General features: G+C 36.6%; 1 protein-coding gene across 1 annotated transcript in view; it reads right to left on the bottom strand.

Annotated features, from left to right (window-relative positions):
• The window catches only part of LOC114259953 (rRNA biogenesis protein RRP5), an 85333-nt gene that overhangs the window by 47303 nt on the left and 14786 nt on the right, over nt 1–23244 (bottom strand). The window contains 10 exon segments of the mRNA XM_082912350.1: nt 10740–10841; nt 10843–10874; nt 16007–16081; nt 16281–16466; nt 18226–18348; nt 18450–18567; nt 19298–19386; nt 20891–20962; nt 21078–21200; nt 21300–21418. Of these exon segments, the coding sequence (XP_082768476.1) occupies nt 10740–10841; nt 10843–10874; nt 16007–16081; nt 16281–16466; nt 18226–18348; nt 18450–18567; nt 19298–19386; nt 20891–20962; nt 21078–21200; nt 21300–21418 (1039 nt within the window).

Below are 23244 nucleotides of genomic sequence, written 5' to 3'. Positions count from 1 at the left end.
TTTACCTTTATTTATTTTATTTTATCTTCCCTTTTTCATTTCAAAAAAAAAAAAAAAAAAACAATCACATGAACCACTTTCTTTATTTCCCAATCTCCTCTGTTTGATTTCAAAACCACTTTTAATCTCTTTCACATTTTTTTTCACTCACTCTCTCGACAGTTTCTTTATTTATTTATTTATTATTTTTTTTTTATCTCTCCTTTTCAAAAAAAAAACAAAAAAAACAAACATCATCATCTCTCCCACCAAAACAATTCTTATTTCTTTCTTTCTTTTTCTTTCACATTATTTTTCATCTTTTTCAAATTCCATTCATACCATATCGCTTTGCACACCAAACCATATTTTATTCATCTCAGGGATCAACCACGATCACAATTTTACACACAAAAAAAAAAAACAAAAACAAAAAAATAAACAAAAAAAAAAAAAAAAAACACACAACACCCAAAGATTTGTTTTCTGCAGACGGCCACCCACCAACCTCACTTCTTCGCCTGTTCCGCCGGTCTTTTCTTCTTGCCTCCGTCCTGGGCGGCCCTTGTCGGTGTTGTCTCCGTGTTTCCCACGCCACCGAGCACGTTCACTCCACCCTGCTCCTCCACTACAGCATAGGGCGGCCCTTCAAATCGGAACATCACGGTGGCCTTCCGCTTCAGCTCCTTATTTTCTGCCTTTAGCACACTTATCTCTGCTCGCGCATCCTTATACATGCGTTGGAGCAGAGCCAGTTGGGCGTTTAACTGCTGCACCTCATTTGTCCTACTCTGAAGCCGGTGCGACAAGTTTGTGACCGCCGTCATGGTCTCCACGCATGACTTCAAAGTATACTGATTGGCCTCAATATCTGTTTGTGCTGCCATTCTTTGCTCCACAGACCGCATAGGAAAGGTCAGCGGAGCAAACTCAGGGGCGCTTGGTTGAGGTTCACGGGCAACCGCACCAGTTACCTCTCTTGTGGACTCGTTGAGGTCAGGAAAGAGAGTGAGCAGACTACGGGACGAAGAGGCCATGTTATGGGTTGCTGAGTGTTTCAGAGAAGGGTTGGTTACCGAGTGTTACAGAGTATCTCCCTCAAGACAACGAAGAGTTTCTCAGAGGTTTTTAGCCAGTTTTTTGTCTTAGCCTCTGCCTCAGCCTCAGCATCCGTCTTGGTTAAATAGCCAAGGCAGACACGCGCATCGCGCGCCACTTGACGCCAGACGACAAAACGGGCGCGCAAGCCAATGTGGTGACGCGCCTCGCCATCATGTCCGGCACATCTTTTTATGACTTGGGCTCGCCTTTTGATGGCACGCCTTTTTATGAATTGGGCACGCCTTTTGATGGCACGCCTTTTGAAAGATTGGGCACACCTTTTGAGGGTGCGACTTTTTATGGGTCCGACAAGACTCTGTAAACTGTTCCGACATTGATTCCGGTTAGTTTCTACAAGGGTCCGACAAGACTCTGTAAACTGTCCCGACATTGATTCCGGTTAGCTCCTTCATGGGTCCGACAAGACTCTGTAAACTGTCCTGACATTGATTCCGGTTAGCTCCTTCATGGGTCCGACAAGACTCTGTAAACTGTCCTGTCACAACATTGTTTGCTACAACGGTCCGACATGACCCCATAAACTGTCTTCTACATCGGTCTAACACGAGCCAGTGTCTTCTACATCGGTCTGCCATAACCATACAGTCTTCTACAACGGTCTGACACGACCATACAGTGTCTCCTATCCATTTTTTATTTTTCAGATTATTTTCTTGTTTTGTTACTCTCTCCAAACTCAAGTTGGTTAGTTCCTATCCCCCTTGAGTTTGCGGGGGGCTGTTAAAACCTACCATCACCTACTCCACTTACTACACCTACCACCACCTACTACCACCTACTACACACCTACCACTACCACCTACTACCACCTACTCCACTACATCTCCTATATAAGGAGCCCCTCACCATTTGTAATATACAACATACAATCAATCAATAATGCATCATTGTTTACAGCTTCCATGAGCCAACGACCACATAAAAATCTTCACTTCAGGAGACAGCACCGCTTTCCAAATCCTCTTGTGCAACCAAAAAGTAGAAACATTGGGGTCGCGTTTGGTAGAGTTTTACAATTATGATTTGAGAATAGAGTTGTATTTTGAGTTTGTGAGTTTTGGAATTATGATTTGAGTGTAGAAAATTTGCTTGGTTATGAGTTTTGAAAAGAGTTTTAATTGAGTGATGTGACATGATATTGAAAGTGGGTGTTTTGAAAAGTGTTTTGAAAAGTGAGTTGTATTTTGAGTTTGTGAGTTTTGGAATTATGATTTGAGTGTAGAAAATTTGCTTGGTTATGAGTTTTGAAAAGAGTTTTAATTGAGTGATGTGACATGATATTGAAAGTGGGTGTTTTGAAAAGTGTTTTGAAAAGTGAGTGTGAAATTAATTTTCTAAAGCTGTAACCAAACAACACACTCAAACTAAGAGGAAACTTCAAAAGCTCTACCAAACAAAGCCTGGGTTTCTCAATGATTGAATCAAAAAAAAGACTTGCATGAAAAGATATCGAAAGAGTATTTAAGCCAAACCTACCTATCACAAACATTTGGAGACAATGAAAAATTATCAAGCAAAGACAACAAAGATGCCAACTCAAGAGCCTCCAGATCATTAACATTCCTGATGAAATTGAAATTCCAAATAATTGGAGCTAAATTGGAGCAAGCCAAAGACGCAATGGAAAATTTATTGAGAACGAACCACAATATACAAGTGTAAAACAACCTTGTTAAAGGAAGATTCACCCAACCAAACATCCTCCCACAACCTCTGCATTTTGTCCTGTTGCAAATTAATACCAACCACACCGCTCTTGTTCAAATTAACCTACGACCGAGCATAATTTCAAAACTTCTCACAATCCCTAAAAAATTAGCTACCATACTTTCCTCCCTTGCAAAAAAAAAAAAAAAAAAAAATGTCATCCACATAATGTAAGGTGAGACACACAAATTTCATCCTCCCAATAACAAAACCATCAACTAAACAAAGCCCCTAGCTCTATCTACAATCCTCCCCAGCACAACCGCCACCAGAATAAAAAGGAAAGGAGAAAGTGGGTCTCCCTACCTTAATCCTCTAGATGCCTTAAAAGTGTTCCCAGCTTCTCGATTAACAATGACCGACATATTACAAGTGGACAAACAACCCATAATCCATTTCCTCCATCTTACCCCCAAACCCTTTATTTGCATCACAAAATCCAAAAACCTCCAAGCAATATGACCAACCATATATGCTTTTTCAAAAATAAGGCCCTCCTTTTTCAAAGCTCTATATTCTTCCACGCTTCATTTGACACCAAAACAATATCCAAAATATGTCGGCCCTTAACAAAAACACCCTACACTAGAGATACAGTCTCCCCAAAATGGTTCCCAATCTTTGTGATAGAAATTTCCCCAAAATTATAAAGGGGTGTAACCAAATCGATGGGTCTAGAATTACCTTCACTGAGTTTTCCTTTTTTAGGATTAGACAGATAAAAGAAGCAATTGTGCACAAGTTAACTACTCCCTTCTCATAATATTTTACAAAATCACTCACTAGATCCTTTTTCACTATTGCCCAACAATCTAGGAAGATCGCCATAGAGAACCCATCTGGGCTTGGAGCTACATCTCTATCACAATCAAAGACTACCTCTCTAATCTCAATTTCACCAAATGGTCTCAGCAACCAACTTGCTCTATATTCATCAATCGACATCCAATCAATTCCATCAATTCCTAGCTTCTCGACTCCCCCATCAGAGTAAAAACTTGAGTAAAAATTTAAAATCTCACTAACAAGTCGATCCTCCCTATCCACATACACTCCTTGATCAACCTCCAATATTTTGATGAATGTCTTTTTCATCTTTCCATTAGTCATTCTATGAAAGAGCCTTGAGTTAACATCACCCTCCTTAACCCATTTTAATTTTGCCTTTTGGGCCCAAAAAAATATGCTCCATAAAATTAAATCTTCCAAATTCACTTTTAAATCAGCCCATTTGGATCTCAAATTCCCCACCAAATCCTCCCTAGCCTCAATGGTTATCCAACTCCTCAATATTCCTAATAATCTAATTCTTTGTTCCTTTCAAATCTCCAAAAACCTCTATTCCACATCTTCAAGTTTTCCTTGATCTTCTTTAGTTTTTTCACAAACCTAAAACCCTCCCATGAATGACATCCACAACTATTCCATCACACCCCAAAATCTTTCTTAAAAGAATGGTGTTCCTAGCACATATTTTCAAACCTAAAAGGTGATGGACCCCATATTAATGGACAACTCTCCATGATCGCCAGACAATGATCTAAAACGATTCTTGAAAGACCCTCCTACCTTGAACTAGGAAATAATTCCTCCCATCCCGAGGCAACTAAGAACCTATCCAACCTACTACATATCAAATTTTTTGAAGATTAGACCCAAGTGAATATAGCATTACACAAAGAGGGGTCAATCAAATCACAATCTCTTATTAAAGAGTCAAAGTCCCTCATGCTCCTATTTGTTGAAGTCTAATTGAGTCTTTCTGACACATTTGACCACATTAAAATCACCCCCCACACTCCAATTGGGATGAAAAAGCCAATTTAAACGTACCACCTCCTCCCACCAATCCTTCCTTCCACTAGGCCTATTTGGGCCATAGACTTTGGTCAACCACCACGCATTATTATCACCATTTTTGAACCTAACAAAAAATGAGAATTCCCCTACAAGAATTTCACAATAAGTGACCACTCTCTCATCCCAAATAATCAAAATTCACCTTGACATCCCACAAGCTAGCAAGAGAGCCTATTTTCTAAACCTAGATTCCCAAATACTTTTAATGAAATGCTTGTCACAACTCTCAATTTTAGACTCTCGAAAAATAACTATATTTGGCTGATAAACTTTCAAAGTCATTTATTACCCCATTCTTTTTACGAGACCACATATCTATAACATTCCAACTTAAAATTTTTTGTTGAGAACTAACATTACTTGTAACCTCCTTGTGACGTCCTTCATAATTAATGTTGCTCGCTAAATTTTTTAACTCCTTGTAACCTTTTCTGCTATTACCACCCCTTTTTCAAATCCTTACCTCCCCCCAGCTATAACCAAAGATAATCCCAATGTTTGAAGCAAATGTTTAAAATGTGACATCCTCGTCTAAAGAGAAAGACACAAACTTCATCATCTCACTCAACCACCTCTAAGTCTCATCCACTTTTTTCCCCTGAATAGTGCTTTCCTCAATCCCATGATTCCTAGAAACTTTACATTTGAATTATCACTCATATTGTATTCCTTATTAAACATAGGACATTGTTGACAATCATAGTGGGTCCAATCTCTATGGGTAACTAAGGTATATGCCCATTCCCATTTAAATCCTTCCTTCTCGACTACAATTTGGGCAAGAATCAAAAAGACACTACCTATTTTGTCATGCACCTATCGTTTGCATCCCTCGACACTAACCTTCCCTTTTTGATTGTTTCCCACCCTTTCCACTTCCTCATGTTCCTTGAGAAAGTAAACCTCATTGTACCACCCTTTGTCTACTCCAATGCCACGTGTTAGCTTTGTCTACCATCTGTCCCCAACGACCCAATTGTTGATGCTTGAGCTTACTGCACTTCCTCACCCGAAACTCCATTGTCGATTGCCTGCTCTAGGTTTAATTGATTTTAAAACTACCCTCAAACGAACTTTGATGACTTCATCAGCTACCTTAAACTCCATCGCAGTTGGAAGGAAACAACAATCGAAACCTTGTACCTTCAATCTACTTGTCAACAAATTCTCGAAAGCCAAGTAATCGATCTCAACTAGCCCTCCATAGTTTATGTCGATCTGTTCAAAAATGTCTTCGTTCTATAACTTGAATGGTAATTCGCAAACAAACAGCCCAACCTCCATATGACTAATTTACATATGGTTCTTTGTGCCTTCTATCGGATCACTTTTCCAATCTAACCGCAACTCCTCCTTCAAAGAAACACACCCCTTGACTTCCATAAAAATCAGCGTCATCCTTCTACAAAAAAACAAAGCCGTGTTGATTTGGAAAGGTTAAAGAAGAATTAACTCTTCATATTCTTTTTTCTATGTCCTTTCAATTTGCACCCAACTGATGTATAAGTCAGTTCTAATGCAAACTACAACATTTCCCCAATCAATTACCTACTTTCTACTTTGATTTTCTTATGTTAAAGCCTTAGAAGCTCATTAAAAACAAAATTTGTTAAACGCTTAATTAGGATAGAGATTTACAATTTTTTTTTTTTAAATAAAAATTAAGGAATAGTAGGGATGAAAAAAAACTCTGCGCTGGGAGTAACAAAGAAAAAGAACAAGTGACTTAATCATACAGGTTTTATCTTGTCCTCACTATCTCTCATTTTCTTATTTTTAGATATAGTTTCTCATATTCTCTAATAAATTTAATTTTTTTTCCTTTTCCACTTTTTTATTTTTTTTTTTATTTTTTTATTTTTTTAACAAAAAGAGGCAAATAGAAATGACCATTGTTAAATAACCTTAATAGGTATCGAAACAGCTCGTTGTTTCAGTATGTTTCGTTGTGTTTTAGTACATTTCAGCTTGTTTCAGTGGAAACATCGAAATTCGATATTCCACAAAAGCATTTTCGTTGTTTCGATGAAAAAGAAATGAAATTTTGTTTCTCAAAAAAAAATAAAAGAACCCACATAAACCCACAAAAACTCATTATAGCCAATCACCCAACCCACTAAGAACTAAACTAGCCCAGCCTAATACCTTTCCAACTTATTCTAACCCAATCAATTTAGCCAACTCACTAAAAAATCCACCAGAAACCAAAAAAAATACCAATTTTGGAATAAGAACTAAATCAATCTATTACCTTACAACGTTAAACTCCCAAACTGGTACATCATCTCACAAGTGTTGTGTCATTGTTACAAATAACCTCTCGTTTACCCCAAAGGCACTACCATCTCATTCAACCTTCAGGTCTGGCAACATCACCTAAATCTTTCATTGTCCACATCATTGCCTGCATCTTTTCCACAATGCCTTCGAGTTCCCAACAAGTCTTCGATGTCATAGTAACATAGCTTCCATTACAGATAACCTTTGGTTTACCCCAAAAGGCACTACCATCTCATTCAACCTTTAGGTCTGAAAACATCACCTAAATCTTTCATTGTACACATCATTGCCTGCAACTTTTCCACAATGCCTTCGAGTTCCCAACAAGTCTTTGATATCATAGTAACATAGCTTCCATCATGCTACTATGATATTGTTGCCACGTTGTCATCAATTGTTGCAGCTTCTATCTATTCCATCGTTATCATTCTAAGGCTTATTCGTCAATAAATCGACATGAAGACAACGATGTGCAAAGCTTGTACTGCCATTACCCAACCCTGTTTTGACCCATAAACCCATATCACTTTAAAACCTAACCCAAGAACCAACCTAAGACAGTATTATCCAAATTCTATCCAACGAATTAGATCTTTTGAGTAGCATCCAACTAATTAGATCAATCGTTAAACAGCCCAAACCAAAATCTCATTACAACTGACTGACTAATCCCAAAAACTCTTTAACCCATTAACCCAGCCCACACTACAACCATTCAAAACCAAGCCCAATGAAGTTCGCCAGCTCAGCATGTATCCTTATGCCACACAAGATCTTTGGCATAATGAGCACTACCAAAGTCGCAGTTGTTGTTTCCGCTCCAGCCCATAAAGCCTACTGTTGAACTTTGTATACAATAGAGCCATTACAACTCTCCGGACAAGAGTTCTTTTCTTAGCTAGAGAGAAATGATAGGGGCAAAAAGGCAAAAAATAAAGATGAATTGAAGACTACAATTTATTACTTTACTAGCATTATCCTATATTTTTTATTTTTGAGGTTTTAGTGTTCCACTAGGATCCAGTAAGTGTAGTGTTTTATTATAGATAGGGTTTATTTAGAATGCCTACAAATAAGCCTATGCGTAATAGGTTTTAGTGGACTTGAAAGAAATTAATAGTTATCATTAGGATTTTTGCTATGGTTGGTGTTGAAGCCAAACTCCTCAGGTGCTGAAACCTAGGATGATTTCCTCTATGATTGGTGCTGAAACCAAACTCTTTAGGTGCTGAATCCTAAGATTTCTCTGTTCTTTTTCTTTCTTATTGTCCTGTGCCACCAAGACTCCAAAAAACAAAAAACCCTTGAGAATAAACAAAAAAATCCAAGATATCTCACAATAGATTGTCATAAGAGCAAGGACCAAGTAATCACTTCAGCCTACCCATCACAATTAGAAACACCTCCGAGCAAACAACTATGAAATTCCAAAGAAGTGGTCCCTCTGACATGTCCATTATAATGCCTATTTTATACCTTTAATTTATTCTTTGTTAGACCTATTTTATATATTATTTTATTTTATTATACTTATTTTTATGTTTTTAGGTATTCTGGAAGTTTAATGGAAAAATGCTCTTAAATGAAGGAAATTGGAATATGCATAGGAAAAGATTAAAAAACTTTTTTGGAATTATTTATAACACATTGAGGTGTCTAGCCTAGTTGGTAGTGTGGTGATTCTATTCTTGAGGTTCCTAGTTCAAGCCATTCTAGCAACACCAATTCTATATTTTTAGCAAATTTGGCATTGTCCAATTGTACCAAGACCCAAAAAGCACCAAATTATTTCTCGAATCAAGTGGATATCTTCAGAAACCAAACTGCACCACTTTTGCCATACTACTCACGGGAGAACAATTTTTTTTCTATTGGCACGGGGTGTCCGGATCAAAACCCAACTAATTCCCAGTGGTGCCCAGGCCCTCAGCAAGGAGAATAATTTTTTTTATTACAAATTGTATTTTTATTTAATAATAGTTTATTATTATTAGATTAGGTTTAGGTTTTCTCTTTTATATAAACACATGTAACCCTTATTATTTAGGGACGACTTTTTAGAGAGAGAAAAAGAAAAAGATTGTTAGGGTTTTGCTATTATCTTCTTCAATAATAGTAAGTTTTATAACTTCGATTTTTTTTTTTTTTTTTTTTTTTTTTTTTGACTGACACTTGGGTGTCCAGATCAAAACCCAACTACTCCCCAAGGGTGCACAGGCCCTTGGCAAGGAGTTTCCCATTAGTGCACCACAATTAATTCAAGGGTTAACCCCTAGTCCAATTGCCCCAAGGAATTGTTAGTACCTAAGAGGTTTCGATCCTGAACCTTCGAAGAAGCACACCCCCAAGACCCAAGGCCTTGCCACCAGACCAACTCCTTGGGATTTTTATGACTTTGATTATTTCTTCAGCAATGTGTAACTAAACTATTAATTAAGGTTAAAGATGAAACCTCATGCTTCATAGTAATTAAATATTAACCTAATTGTATTTTCTTGAATTGTGATTTAATTGATTAATCATTCTTGTCTCTTCGTAATTAATTCAGTAAATTTTGGACATGAATTTAATCATGTTTCTTTCATGATTTGAAATCTACTGATTAATAGTTTGCCTTGATTATTATCTTGTTCAATTCGTATATTGGATATCTACTGTGATTTGTGCAAACGGATGCATTAGATGATTAGATTTTTAACTTTTAGGCGAGGAAGAACGTACATAAGATAATTATTTTCAAAAGAATTTAACGATCCTATTTTCCATAATAATTGAGATTGATTTCCATATTATTGTGAAGAGAATTAAAAAAAAAAAAAAAAAAAAAACCATTCAGATTATGTTATTAATTATTTTGCATGCTTGAGTGTGGATTTTGAAACCTTAGTTCTATTCATCAGATTAATTTATTCTTCAATTCCATTATTTCTATATTTATTTAATTATTTTTTTATTGCATATTTATAATTAATTTCAATCACACCAAAATTTGTTCACTACATTAGGATCTATTTAATTTGAAATTGATTAGTTTTTGCAAAAATCGTAAGTGTTTGTGGGTTCAACCTCGCATTCATTAAACTATACTATTGTATGGTCCATACACTTGCAAGTAATTAAAATTGACACATCACCCTCCATGGCCTCTAACAGGACAATGATATTCGCAACAGATTATAAAAAAGTAAAGAGTCATAGCATGTTTTGTTTTGCGCTATGGAACCAATCTGGTTTTCCAAATATATGTAATGTAACTTTTGGCAAGCGTGGTATAGTTTGCTCATTCAAAAAATTGAAGAATTTTAATGAAGAAAATGCAGAGTCCAAATAAATACATCATATCTATTTAGAGACTCAAGAAGTTGTCAAATCATCCAAACCCCCAAAGTCAATAAGTTAATCGGGCTTATGCCATAACTAGAGTCTAAATATAGAACCACTAATTATTTAGATTCCACATCTCTTAGACAAAAACCATAGCTTTATTTGACAACTACTAAAATCATATTCATGCAAAAAAAAAAATTTGACGTTAAACAAAAGCATAAGAGCTAAAAACCTTTGGAGTTGGGAGCCAAAGGAAACAAAAGAAACCAGCTATTTTATATTGTTTAGCATAGCTAATTTCAAAGAAGAGAAGAGGCCTAAAGACCATCATTATGTAATTACACTACTTTTTTTTCTTGATAAGTAAGACAATAGTCATTCAATTACAATCACATTATTACCACAATTCACACTCAAGGCAAAAGAAAGTGACTGGAACTGAAATTAAAGGTGCTGATACTAACCTTGAGGCAAATCCCTGTACTCCATTGTAAAATCGCACAAAGCATCCATGGTTTTCGATCTTGGTTATCCATCCATGTGTTATTAATCCTTCAGTAGCATCAGTATGAACTAACAATTCCAAGCATTGATTTCACCTGAAAAGATACAGAAAAAAAATGTACAAAACATCATACATGAGTGTATTGCAATTTTATTTTAATTTTTCATTTTGAATAACAGAAATTAACAGAAATGAAGAGGGTTGTTAGCACCCAAAAATTTTTTTTGCATTTTGTATCAAATGGAGTAAAATTTGTTACTCTAAGATTTATTCCTACATTTTGATAGCATGTTTCTTGACATATGCAACCTACAATAATAGCTTACACTGTAACCAAAATTTCTCTCATTTAGATTCATTAAATGGGGGGACTAGATTCAGGCGTTGAACAATGCAAGGATAAATTAGTAGCAACTAGCAATACAAGATCAAATACGACATGATAATATTTAGGACACATTACAGACCACACCAATTGAAACAGGATAATAGAATCCAGCCTCAGATGATTTGCCATGTGCAATACTGCCAACACAGGTGCACAGGTAGCAGCAAGTGATTATTATTGTTAAAATTGATATATTATTGATTGATTGATGTTGTTACAAGATTGATATTATATATTACAATTCAGAGTAGCTCATTATATAGGAGAGGGTTTGGGTAGTAGGTGAGGAGTAGGTGAGGGTAAATTGGTGGTGGTAGGTGTAGGTGAGGAGTAGGTGAGGGTAAATTGGTGGTGGTAGGTGTAGGTAAATTCTAACAGCCCCCCGCAAACTCAAGGAGGATAGAAACTAACCAACTTGAGTTTGAAGAGAGGAACAAAACAAGAAAATACATAAAAAATAAAAGAGGATAAGAGACACTGTATGGTCGTGTCAGACCATTGGTGAAGACACTGGATGGTGGTGTCATAACGTTGTAGAGGACACTGTATGGGGGTGTCATAACCATGTAGAGGACACTGTAAGGTGGTGTCAGACCGATGTAGAAAACAGTTTATGGGGTCATGTCGGACCGTTGTAGAAGACAGTTTATGGGGTCATGTCGGACCGTTGTAGAAACTAACCGGAATCAATGTCGGGACAGTTTACAGAGTCTTGTCGGACCCATAAAGGAGCTAACCGGAATCAAGGTCGGGACAGTTTACAGAGTCTTGTCGGACCCATAAAGGAGCTAACTGGAATCAATGTCGGGACAGTTTACAGAGTCTTGTCGGACCCTTAAAAAAGCTAACCGGTATCAAATGTCGGGACAGTTTATAGAGTCTTGTCGGACCCTTAAAAAATCGCATCCTCAAAAGGTGCGCTCAATTTTTCAAAAAGGCGTGCCATCAAAAGGCGTGCCCAATTCATCAAAAGGCGTGCCATCAAAAGGCGTGTCCACTTTATCAAAAAATGTGCCATGAAAAGGCGTGCCAGATTGTCGGGCGGCAAGAGGCGCGCGATACGCGTGGCTGCCTCGGCTATTTAACCAAGACGAAGGCTGAGGCTGAGGCATACCAGTCTGAAACCTCTGAAACCAACCCTTCGCTTAAAAAACTCTGCCTCTGCGGAGAGAGAAACTGTGGAACACTTTGTTGCCATTCTGTCACCAACCCTGCCGAACATTACCAGTCTGAAATTGCTATTTCGCTGAAACACTTAGCAACCCAAAAAACATGGCCTCTTCTTCCCGTCCAGCTACGCAGAACCTGCTCACGCTCTTTCCAGAACTGAACGAGCCCACAAGAGAAATAACTGGTGCGGTGGCACTGGAACCTCAACCAAACACCGCTGGGTATACTCCGTTGAACTTTCCGATGCGGTCTGTGGAGCAAAGAATGGCAGTGCTGTCGGATGTGGAGGCCAATCAGTATACTTTGAAGGTATGTGTGGAAAGCATGACGGCGGTCACAAACTTGTCGAACCGGCTGCAGAGTAGGACAAATGAGGTGCAGCAGTTAACCTCCCAGCTGGCTCTGCTCCAACGCATGTATAAGGATGCGCGAGCAGAGATAAGTGTGCTGAAAGCAGAAAATAAGGAGCTGAAGCGGAAGGCCACCGTGATGTGGCGATTTGGAGGTCCGCCATATGCTGCAGTGGAGGAGCAGGGGGGAGGCAACTTGCTTGGTAGTCTAGGAAGCATGGAGGCAACACCGTCAAGGCCCGCTCAGGACGGAGGCAAAAAGAAGAGACCGGCGGCAGAGTAGAGAAGAAAAATCCCACTTGTGAATGTGGTTGGTTGTTTGTATTTTGTTTGTGTTTTTGTGTTTGTTTTTTTTTTGTTTTTTTTTTTTTTTTTTGGTGGAAAATTGTGAGCGGGGGTGATCCCGGAGATGAATAAAATATGGGTTGTTGTGCAAATTTGATTTTTATTTTTATTTTTATTTTTATGTTTTTTTTTATTATTTTTTTTTTTTTTTTTTGAGCAAAAAGTCGGTGGGCAAGATGAAATGAAAAAGAAAGGAAAAGAGGGGGACAAAAGTTGACGGGATGGTGGATCATGGAGTGGTGGATCACAGTGTGTGAAAAAAAAAAAAATAAAATAAAATAAAATAAAAGAAGGTTGGATGGACAGAGAGAGATGAATAAAATATGAGAGAATAATGATAAATATAATTAAAGTGGGTCTGCTGTAGAGAAAGGGACGAGAGAGAGAGAAAGAGAGTGAGTGGGTGCCCCATGTGCTGGGTTTGGTGTGTACCGCGTGTGTGCTTGTGGATGCATGTGCATAGCAGTGTGTTTATTATTATTATTATTATTATTATTTTTTTGTTTTTATTTTATTTTATTTTGTTTTGGTTCAAAACTGCCGAGAGAGAGAGAGATCTGTTAGAGAGAGAGAGAGAGAGAGGGCTTGATGGAGCTACTGTTGCAGTGACCGATTCAGTTGTGATGTCGAGGAGGCTGGATCGACGGCGACGCCGATGGAGGTTGCTTCGCCGGAGGAAGTAGTTCTGAGACGGACGAGCGACTGGGGGTGAACGGCCTCGTCGGCGGAGGCTGGATCGACGTCACCGCAGGCAACGTCGGCGACGTTGGAGTCGTCCTGACACTGAGGTTGTTCAACGTCGGCGACGTTGGAGTCGTCCTGACACTGAGGTTGTTCGTATTGCGACAGAATGGTCATACTGACGCTCTTACTCATCGGATCAACCTGGACTCGGACGCCGAACAGCATGAGCCGGAGTTGCAGTCGGAGATGTGGCCGAAGGTGAGAGAGGCTTGTGAGCAAGCACTGGGTAGCAAAAGAAGGCACCAAGATGGTGATAAGGAATCGAACGGAGGAGAGAGTGGTTGCCATCCGTGAGGAGTGAAGGTATGTGTAAAAAAAAAATTCTAGCGGACTAGGTTGAGGTCCGGCGGGCAGCTAAGGTGAGGTTGCCGCCCGCCGGGAAAGCGAAAATATCAGGTTCTAAACCTGCTCTGATACCATGTTAAAATTGATATATTATTGATTGATTGATGTTGTTACAAGATTGATATTATATATTACAATTCAGAGTAGCTCATTATATAGGAGAGGGTTTGGGTAGTAGGTGAGGAGTAGGTGAGGGTAAATTGGTGGTGGTAGGTGTAGGTGAGGAGTAGGTGAGGGTAAATTGGTGGTGGTAGGTGTAGGTAAATTCTAACAATTATTTATTTTTCTTTTTTTGCTGAGGGAACAAGAACAAAAATTGAAAATGAACATTCAATGACATAACTGATACCACACTGAGTAAAGAAGAACAATTCAACGAGCTGATCCTTGGTAGTTGGGAAAGTCTCATTGAGTTACTCAAAGGATCTCAACAAAAACCAACTCATAGAAAAGAATAAAAAATTGAGTTCAAAATTGAAATATTCACTTTTACAAATGAGGACTGAAATGAAATGCAACTCTTTAAAATAAAGAGGCATATACAAGCATGTAATATGAGTCCGCATAACTAACAGGTGAATTGAGAAGGTGACCCCTCCTACACACATCATATACTTCATAGCAATCCAGTCAGCCCAAATTATGATAATTGAAAAATTCACAAAATTCATGCTGATGAAAAACAAATGTTGCAAAAATAAATCCTTAGGTCTCAAAGAGAGCTTGCTATGCTCAAGAATAAGATGACATTATCAACTCTACTTCCAGCACAGTAGCACCTACAATACGGAGGAATTTTCCACCCTCAACTCATGAGATGCTATTAAAATTTATACTTGGTAAGCTGTGACATGTGAGATACACAGGGACAGTAAAGAATAAGGTTGGGGTGGGGTCCGGTTGATTTCAGCTAAGAGGTGAAGTCTTCTAAAGGGTACGAGCAGTCCCATGTTGGAGGAAAGGTTTTCCAAAGAAGCATATTACTGCCTTTCTGTTTTCCTGGATGAATGCATGAGACAATTTGAGAAAAAGTATATCTGGAAATTAAATTTTATGGGGTTATTCGAAAACCGGATGGAAATCACAAAAGAGAAAAAAAACACCATTTGTGGAAATGGCGTGTTATTGAGGCAATTCAGGGACTAAGAGAATTTTTTTTTTAGATGTTATTTTCTATACTTTTTCTTGTTTTCTTTCTTTGTATTTTATTTGATTATACAAGGGGTGTTACTTATGTGTGGCCCCTCAACACATTCTCTAATACAACGTGAACCTGTATGTACCCATTTGGTAATGGTTGACAAAGAGAACAAAAGAATTGCTAAGATGCAGCAGAGAGGAACACAAACCAACCAAGTTAAATTTACAACAATAGAGTTATTCCTCAAAGGCATATAAGGTTTCTTTCATAAAAACTCCGTAAACCAAAAGCATAATTTTAACAAGTTTCACAATCCCAGTGCACTAGTTCATTGATAGGGGCATAGATACATCAAAATGTGATTTTAAACACCAAATAACAGTGAATGTCTTATTACCTCAGAAAAATACACTGAAACAGCAGAAAGATAAAAGGAACAAAAACTTTAGAAGAAAATATAGCAGATCAGAAAAAACACGAGTAGCATCATTCACAAATCAATAATGATTAAGACCTCATACAAATTATTTGGGTTTAGCAGAGGAATTATTTTCTACCAGCTAGACACTTCTCTAGTGCAACAAGGCAAGCTTGGAATTACAAATTTGATCAATTTCAATCATTCCATTCATAGATTTTGAAACAGGACCAATCCAATAAAAGGGTTTGAACTTCTAATTTAAGTTTTAAAGGAGTTCTTTAAAGTTTATAAGCTTGTTCATGGTAAGTCTGGAAAAGCATACTAGTGTTTTCTTGTGAGTAACAGTGATTCTCTTGGACTTGCATCCAAGCACACGGAACTGTAGTTCAGCTCCAACCTGCACAGAAATTACCAAAGATAACATTAAACAAAGTAACTGACAAGAAAAAGAATCATCTCTTTTAACAAGATGAAAAAAAACAAACAAACAAAAAGTATTTCTGCTCTCAATATACATCATGAACTGGTGCAAACTACCCACAGAAAAAATGCAGTAATAAAAGCATCTTTAAGAGGACATGTTGCTTAAAAATAACCTGAAACTTTTTTCTAGGCTTTGCTATTTCAAACTCTGACATATGTCGAACGGGACAAAGTGACTTGACACCACTGGGAAATTGAACAATGGCCCCAAAATTGTCCACAACAGTTACTTTAGCTCTTACCACCATGCCAGGCTTCACATCGGAGTGAGTGAAAACTGAACCTTCAAAGGCGCTACTCTGCTTAAAAGAAAAACGCAAGGACAAGAATGTATGCAACCAGATAAGCCACATATTCATTAGTAACATTGAGGAAGCAAAAACACCATTTTTTCACACTTAACCATATAAATCCCCTTAATATATTCCAACCAGTCCGCTATTTATATTTACTTTTTAGCAATAACAAGGCAATTTGTAAGCCAAAACAATCATTTCTTTTGCATTAGAGAAAATTCATTACTAGAAGAAGCACATCAAAAAGCCTTAAATCAGAACATATCTTGCTAAAACATTTTTGCTAATCAATCAATAACAGCACCCAATCAACAGGAAAAGTATATATTAAAGAATGATGCTGTAGACAGTGTGCAATACGATTTGGTGGACTAAGAAAGGTGTATATTGAAAGGGATGGGATTAAATCAACAGATGAACCAAAGCTTTATGTGGATACAAAATTGAACATCAATGAGAAAAATGTACTTAGAGATATAATCATGATAGGGTATGAAATCACTAAATAAAATACATTAATAGTTCCAAGATCCCAATCAAGTGGCACTCTTTATACAAACAAAATATCCTATGAATCCATTCAACACTTGAGAAACGGAATTTAACCTTCTAAGTTATGTTACCTAGAATGTGGATCATTCCAGTACGAGGAATGGGAACAGGAACGTAATACACCACATGCTCTAAAATGTGGTACGATAGAGGTGGACTTCTTAATTTAATATCCAATATATTATAGTTTATTTTTCTTCAAATTGATGATTCAACAACACACTTCTATGAATATTAAAGCCCATTGTTTTACATTTTCATAATCCAAAACTCCATTCCATCTCAATTTTAGTTCATTATATTTAAATTTTCCCTATTAAGGAGACCTTTTAATAAAAAACAAAGAAACAAATTATGGGACCACTAAATTCACCATTTTGGAACGAAAGTGTACCATGTTTCGGAACGTGCATTCCAAAACGTCGCTAAGGTGTTGGCATTTTCCAGCAACACTACTTCTAAGTAGACTATATTTCTGTAAGTACAAATAAAGTTTTATAGAGACCCTGGTGCACATGTAATGCACACGAAACATTAGTACACATGCCTTGCTGGGTTACCTAAAACAAAGGCAATAAACAAACTGTTAACAAGAAATTTTTGAAAGCCCAAAAGACCTTCAAAGAGGGTATATGTTAATAAAAAATTAAAAATTAAAATTTAAAAAAAAAAAAAAAACCTGCAAATCTTCTATGTTTTTTTCCCCAACAATGTTCCTTCACCATGTGGAAGAAATGGGGACGTGCTATCCAATAAGAACCCAACGCACAATGCTAACTGAAAACAAAGGTTGTATCCAGTGCATTACAGCGGAGTCTTGGAGAGGTACTAGGTAGGCAGGCAGCCATCCCTCCACTCTTTTTCTATAGTGGTTTTTTTAGCGGAGAGGCTAATTCTCGTGACTCAAACCAACGCCACAACAAAATATATGCAGTTCTTTTAAAAATTAGTTCATCAAACTGAGGCCAAAAATTACAGCTTCTTTTCTTAAAAATGTAACTTTTCTTGTAAAACAAATAAAAACATCATAAATGGTAATGAAGTCCCGGAGGAAATTTACTTGTGTACATACATATAATGTAACCAGTACAAAAGCACACACAAAAGAGTCCAACCATCAAAAGCACCACAATAACAACCTAAACTAAAATATAGTTCAACCTAGAATATTCAACCTCAAATAGAATTGAATGGAAGATATAAAAGTGACCTTTAAAACACCCATAGCGAGCCCTTCCAAGTGCCTAAATCCTAGAATCTGAACACGAACATGGCTCCCTTGCTTGAAGTTTTTTTCCAATTTCCTAACATCCTTGTCAGCGACATCAGATACCTAGGAATCTCATAAATTAAATATTACCATTACAAAATCAGTAGCCCAGCTGAATAAAATCAAGATCACCACTACAACTTAAGATGCCAGGATGAACTAACACTGACATATGCTGGAGTTGGGATTGGAGAAGTAGGGACCTCAAGTAGAAGACCGAATCCTCTATCCACCCTGATTACTTTTGAATGGTCAAAGATATCTCCAGTTTTAACAAGTTGCATAATGAACCCAAAAAATGAACTCCATAACTGAGCAAATTGTATATCAATTTCGCTATTCCAAAACACATTCAACTAGTACATAATATATATATATATATATCAGATAGAATGCAAAAGAAGAAGGAAAACAAAAGTTATTGGCAGAAACAAAGAGAATTGTCAGTGAAGCCTGAGCAGCACCAAATCCCTTTAGGCACAAGAGCCAATAAGCGAAGCTAAAGTATGCTTAGGTAAGTTAACTAGCATATGCATGCTACAATCGTAAACCTGTCCTAGAGATTTTCAAGTCTTTTGTGTACAAAGCAGGCTTTTACTATTTTGCTTCATTCTGGTGACCCCATGTACAAATGGATTTTAATAAAACTGTTCAACTTGTCCAGTGAAAAAATTTCTTTTAATGCACTATGGAAAAGCGTAATAAACCAAGTCTCAAAACCAAAAATACCAAGCTTGAGCCCAAAAGAATGCACAAGCTGAAGCTTGGCCTCACGCATGTTAATTGTACCTTTTTCCTATGCACAGGGTTCAACTGTTAATTCGAAACAACCCAAATCATATTTAGAATCTGAACATATAAGAACTAAGAAGTACTAGATCACATTCACTCCAAGCAACATTTAATAAATAACAGCACAAAATAAATGATCTCTGATTGCAATCAATGTTCTTGCAACTTGGTATATTCCAGGAGAAAGCTCAGAATTATCATAAGTACTAAACTTACAAAAGGTGGAGCCTTGTAATGGACAAGGTGAGGATTCAGAGTCAAACCAACAGCTCTAGTGAAGGGATCAATGAATAATATCCGAGCATTGACCTAATCCCAGGTAACAGATATTAGTAAAAATACAAAAAATGAAAACTCATCAAAATTTGAGAAAGAATTAATGGCTTTAGAGACCATGGCTGGAAAACTATCAATGGATTAAATTTTATATTTCTAGCACAAGAAACAAAAGCAAATAAAATTATAGAATCCCTGCAAAGAGCAATTTAAACAAATCTCAGTGAAGGTAAATCAGCAAGAGAACAAATCACTCCAATAAGGCCAATTCCCTCTTATGATGCTTTGCTCCATCGAAACTTCTATATTTATAAAGCACCAGTTATGATATGAAGCACAAACACTCCAACACAAGTGCCGTAGCAGTGTCAGACACGCCAGGGACAAGGCGGACACATACGGGACACACCAGCTGATGTGTCACCTTATTTAATTAATTTGTTTTTCAAGGCCAGGCTGAGGACACTTCGGGGACATGCCAAGTAGTTTTTTCCCCCTCTTCTTTACTGCTTTTGATGGATATTTTTATGGATTGTCTATTAATTATTTAAATCTAGTTATATATATATATTGAATTACGGTCAGTTTTTGTTAATTTTGATTGTTTGTGGAGATTAATATTAATCTTCATAGCAAATAAAAATGTATAAAAAATAATATGTTTTTATTGTCGTATCCCTGCAATGCCCATGTCCTCATTTTTTTTAAATCACCATATCCCTTGCCAGTGTTTGTGTCCGTGTTTGTGCTTCTTCGGTTGGAGTCTAACACTCTAATATTTACAATGGCTCTTGTATTTAATGAGTGAACATTTAGCTTCACCATAAAAAAATGGATTGTTGATGTACAATCATATAATTTACAATTAATAAGTGTGCAATTAATTATCTCTTGAAGCCTTCCAATATAAGTATCTATGTGGTGCAAAGCACAAAATACTGTCACATCAAATAAACTACATATTATATCATTCACTATAGCATTCTCTGATTTCACCCGTGTCCACAAATCTTATCTTTTCCTACACATGAAATTAAAACATTTTATTGCAGTAAGTTCAAGATTCATATGATGCAATTGAAGTATTGATTTTAACCTAAGTTTTGAGTTTCAAGGACATGTCACATAATTCACATTAACAAAACTATCAAAACATAATTACATTCCAGCCTAACATGCTTTACTAGAAAAAGAAATTGTTGTCAACCGCTTGTACTAGGAATTACAGTAGTCTTTGTGCTGAACTTGTCACTCCAAAAAGATGATATCAATGTTTACCAGATGTCTAAAGTCTCATTATTGTTCTTGAATACTTTGCAAACTTGTCCCAAACTTCTAAACAAACTTCGAATCCAAAATAAATCTCAAGACCTAAACTTATGGCAAAAAAGTACACAACCATGAACACCTTAAGCCTTAAGCTCAGATACGCCAAATGACAACAGCAATAAATGGGTTAGATAAAGGGGGGCAAAGAATCCTATTATAGATTTCTACACCAGAGATACCAAAAAAATGGGTGAGAAAGTGCCCAAACCTTCTTATTTTGATTGTAATCATCTTTCCAATTTGAAGTAGGGAATGCTTTTTGCAAGTGAAATATGTCAACCTGTAAAGATATGAAATGAAAGATCACGGTGGCAGACAGTTAAATTGAACAAATTTATAACCTGTTAAATCATGATCTTATTGCTGCAAAAATATGACAGACACTGCAAACTCACAGTTCCCGTAAAGTACGTAAGGAATGATAACATGATTCCGTTTTCAAGGGTTGATTGTACACATGCATTAACCATCATGCCCGGAATGAGAAGATCAATTGAAATGCCTTTAAGCTCCTTGGTCTGTATAGAAGTACAAATTGAAGTGTTAAACAACAAAATAAATTGCTTGAGAACAGGACAATTAATAATAAAAGAATACTAAGCAATGACAAGGCATACCACACATTTAGACACCATATCAGCATCAGAACTCAGACAAACTACTATACGAGTTTTGTCGACGCTTTTGACAACCCCTTGTAAAAGTTGTCCAATATTGACCCTAATTTCCCTGCTTTCTGCCAGAGAAGGGTAAAAAAAATGAAAAAATAAAACATGTTACTAGATGAGCTGCAAATCACAAGCCACTAATGCAACCATAAGAGAGTCCTCATAAACATATTACAAGTAGATTGCAACATAAGAGAGAATTCTGAGAGAGAAAATATAAAAATAAAAGGGAATAGTGTTTGATTTTTGCGAAACAAAGAATGGCCTGATTGTCATTGTGAAGCTTATACTTAATAATTTCAGGGGATATTTTTTCATAAGAAATGAAGACCTCATTGGAAAAAAAAAGAGATGCACAACAAATTTATATATACAATGAATTGTAGAGTCAAATGATCCCATCTATGGAAACCAAGGTTTCAAATAATGGTTGCAGCTACCGTAACGGTTGTGATGGCAGTGACGTGGCAGAGTATAACGGCCGTAGTGTAATGGTTGCGGCAACCAGAACCATGAATTTATTTTTTTTCTTCATGCAATTGAAAGAAAACTGACCAATACACTTGTTTTATTTCAGAATCACATTTATTGAGATTTAAAATAGATTTTGATAAATTTTGTTTTTTTTAAAGTATTATACAATATATGCCATATTTTAATAATATTTTCCAATTACTATAAATACATTTTTTCAATAATCAATGATTTTATATATCACAAAATTACATTTGGTTAAAAAAAAAATCAATTTCACATTTAAATGTGTACAAAATTATATGTGGAATCTTGGATTAAAAAGAGAATGATTTGAAGACATCCATAAAATTATGCAAACATCCCACTTAATGTCCATAAACTAAACTCAATTCACTAAATAAATAAAAACAACGATCTAATCTAAAATTTAAAAAAAAAAATTAAAAAATAAAGGCAATGTTCATAATCATACAATAAACAAAAATACTAGCAGTGTTTTTATATTTATAATTTCATATTTAATGTAATCACATTAAATAAATTGCATAGGAAAAAAATTGGCAGATAAATGACAATCTATGTAAATAATAAATAAAAGTAGAAACAGAATTGTAGATATTAATGACTGTTATAGATAGTGTATAACATCTCTATCATCTATCTAGAGAACATCACTCTAAAGCATATCAAAAGACAGCACTCTTCCAGATCATATCAAAAGACAGTCAATAAAAGAGAAGGTTAAAAGAAATATCTAGAAGCTAAAGCTCCCTGATGAGGTGACCCCATCAATGGCAACGGCATCCTGTTGTCTCTCGTCTCCTCTCCTTTCCTTTCAGGCTTTGTCAATCTCACTCTATCTCCCACTGACCATGCAAGTCAAAGCCCACTAGGGCCTCTAAGGTCATCTACAGGTTTGGAACCCTCTCCCTCTCTTGATCCGAGATTCTAAAGTTGTTCAAACCTTTCAAAGATAAAAATAAGGCTATAGATAATACATCTGAGGATTCTGAGGTATATCAATAATTTTTGGTTGAAGGGCTCTAAAAACTTTGTTTTTCCAAACCAAGGATGTTTGAAGGGCCCTGAAAACTTTGTTTTTTTCCAAACCAAGCCTATTTAGAGGCTTACCTGCACCTTAATGGGACATTAAGACTGTTACTCTACCGTTACAGCAGTTACACATGCAATTTTCTGTCACACCGCAAAAGTGGGCATAACGGGTGGCGCCTGAGACCGCAACCATTACATAGCACCGCTTTTTGAAACTTTGCCCATAACTAAGAAACAACAATATCAGAAGCTAAAGACATGCCACGAAGTATCAAATGGGAAATGTGGTTCAAGTACTACTAGGAACATGAGAAAGAGGGGTCCAGAGTTTTACGCTTGATCATGAAGAAGAAAAAAGTTCTAG

The sequence above is a fragment of the Camellia sinensis genome, unplaced genomic scaffold (genome assembly GCF_055761805.1).
Source record: "Camellia sinensis isolate YWXY unplaced genomic scaffold, ASM5576180v1 Unanchor3, whole genome shotgun sequence".
Classification (NCBI taxonomy): domain Eukaryota; kingdom Viridiplantae; phylum Streptophyta; class Magnoliopsida; order Ericales; family Theaceae; genus Camellia; species Camellia sinensis.
The sequence above is the reverse complement of the archived record's forward strand: the minus strand, read 5'-3'. Positions and strand labels throughout refer to the sequence as shown.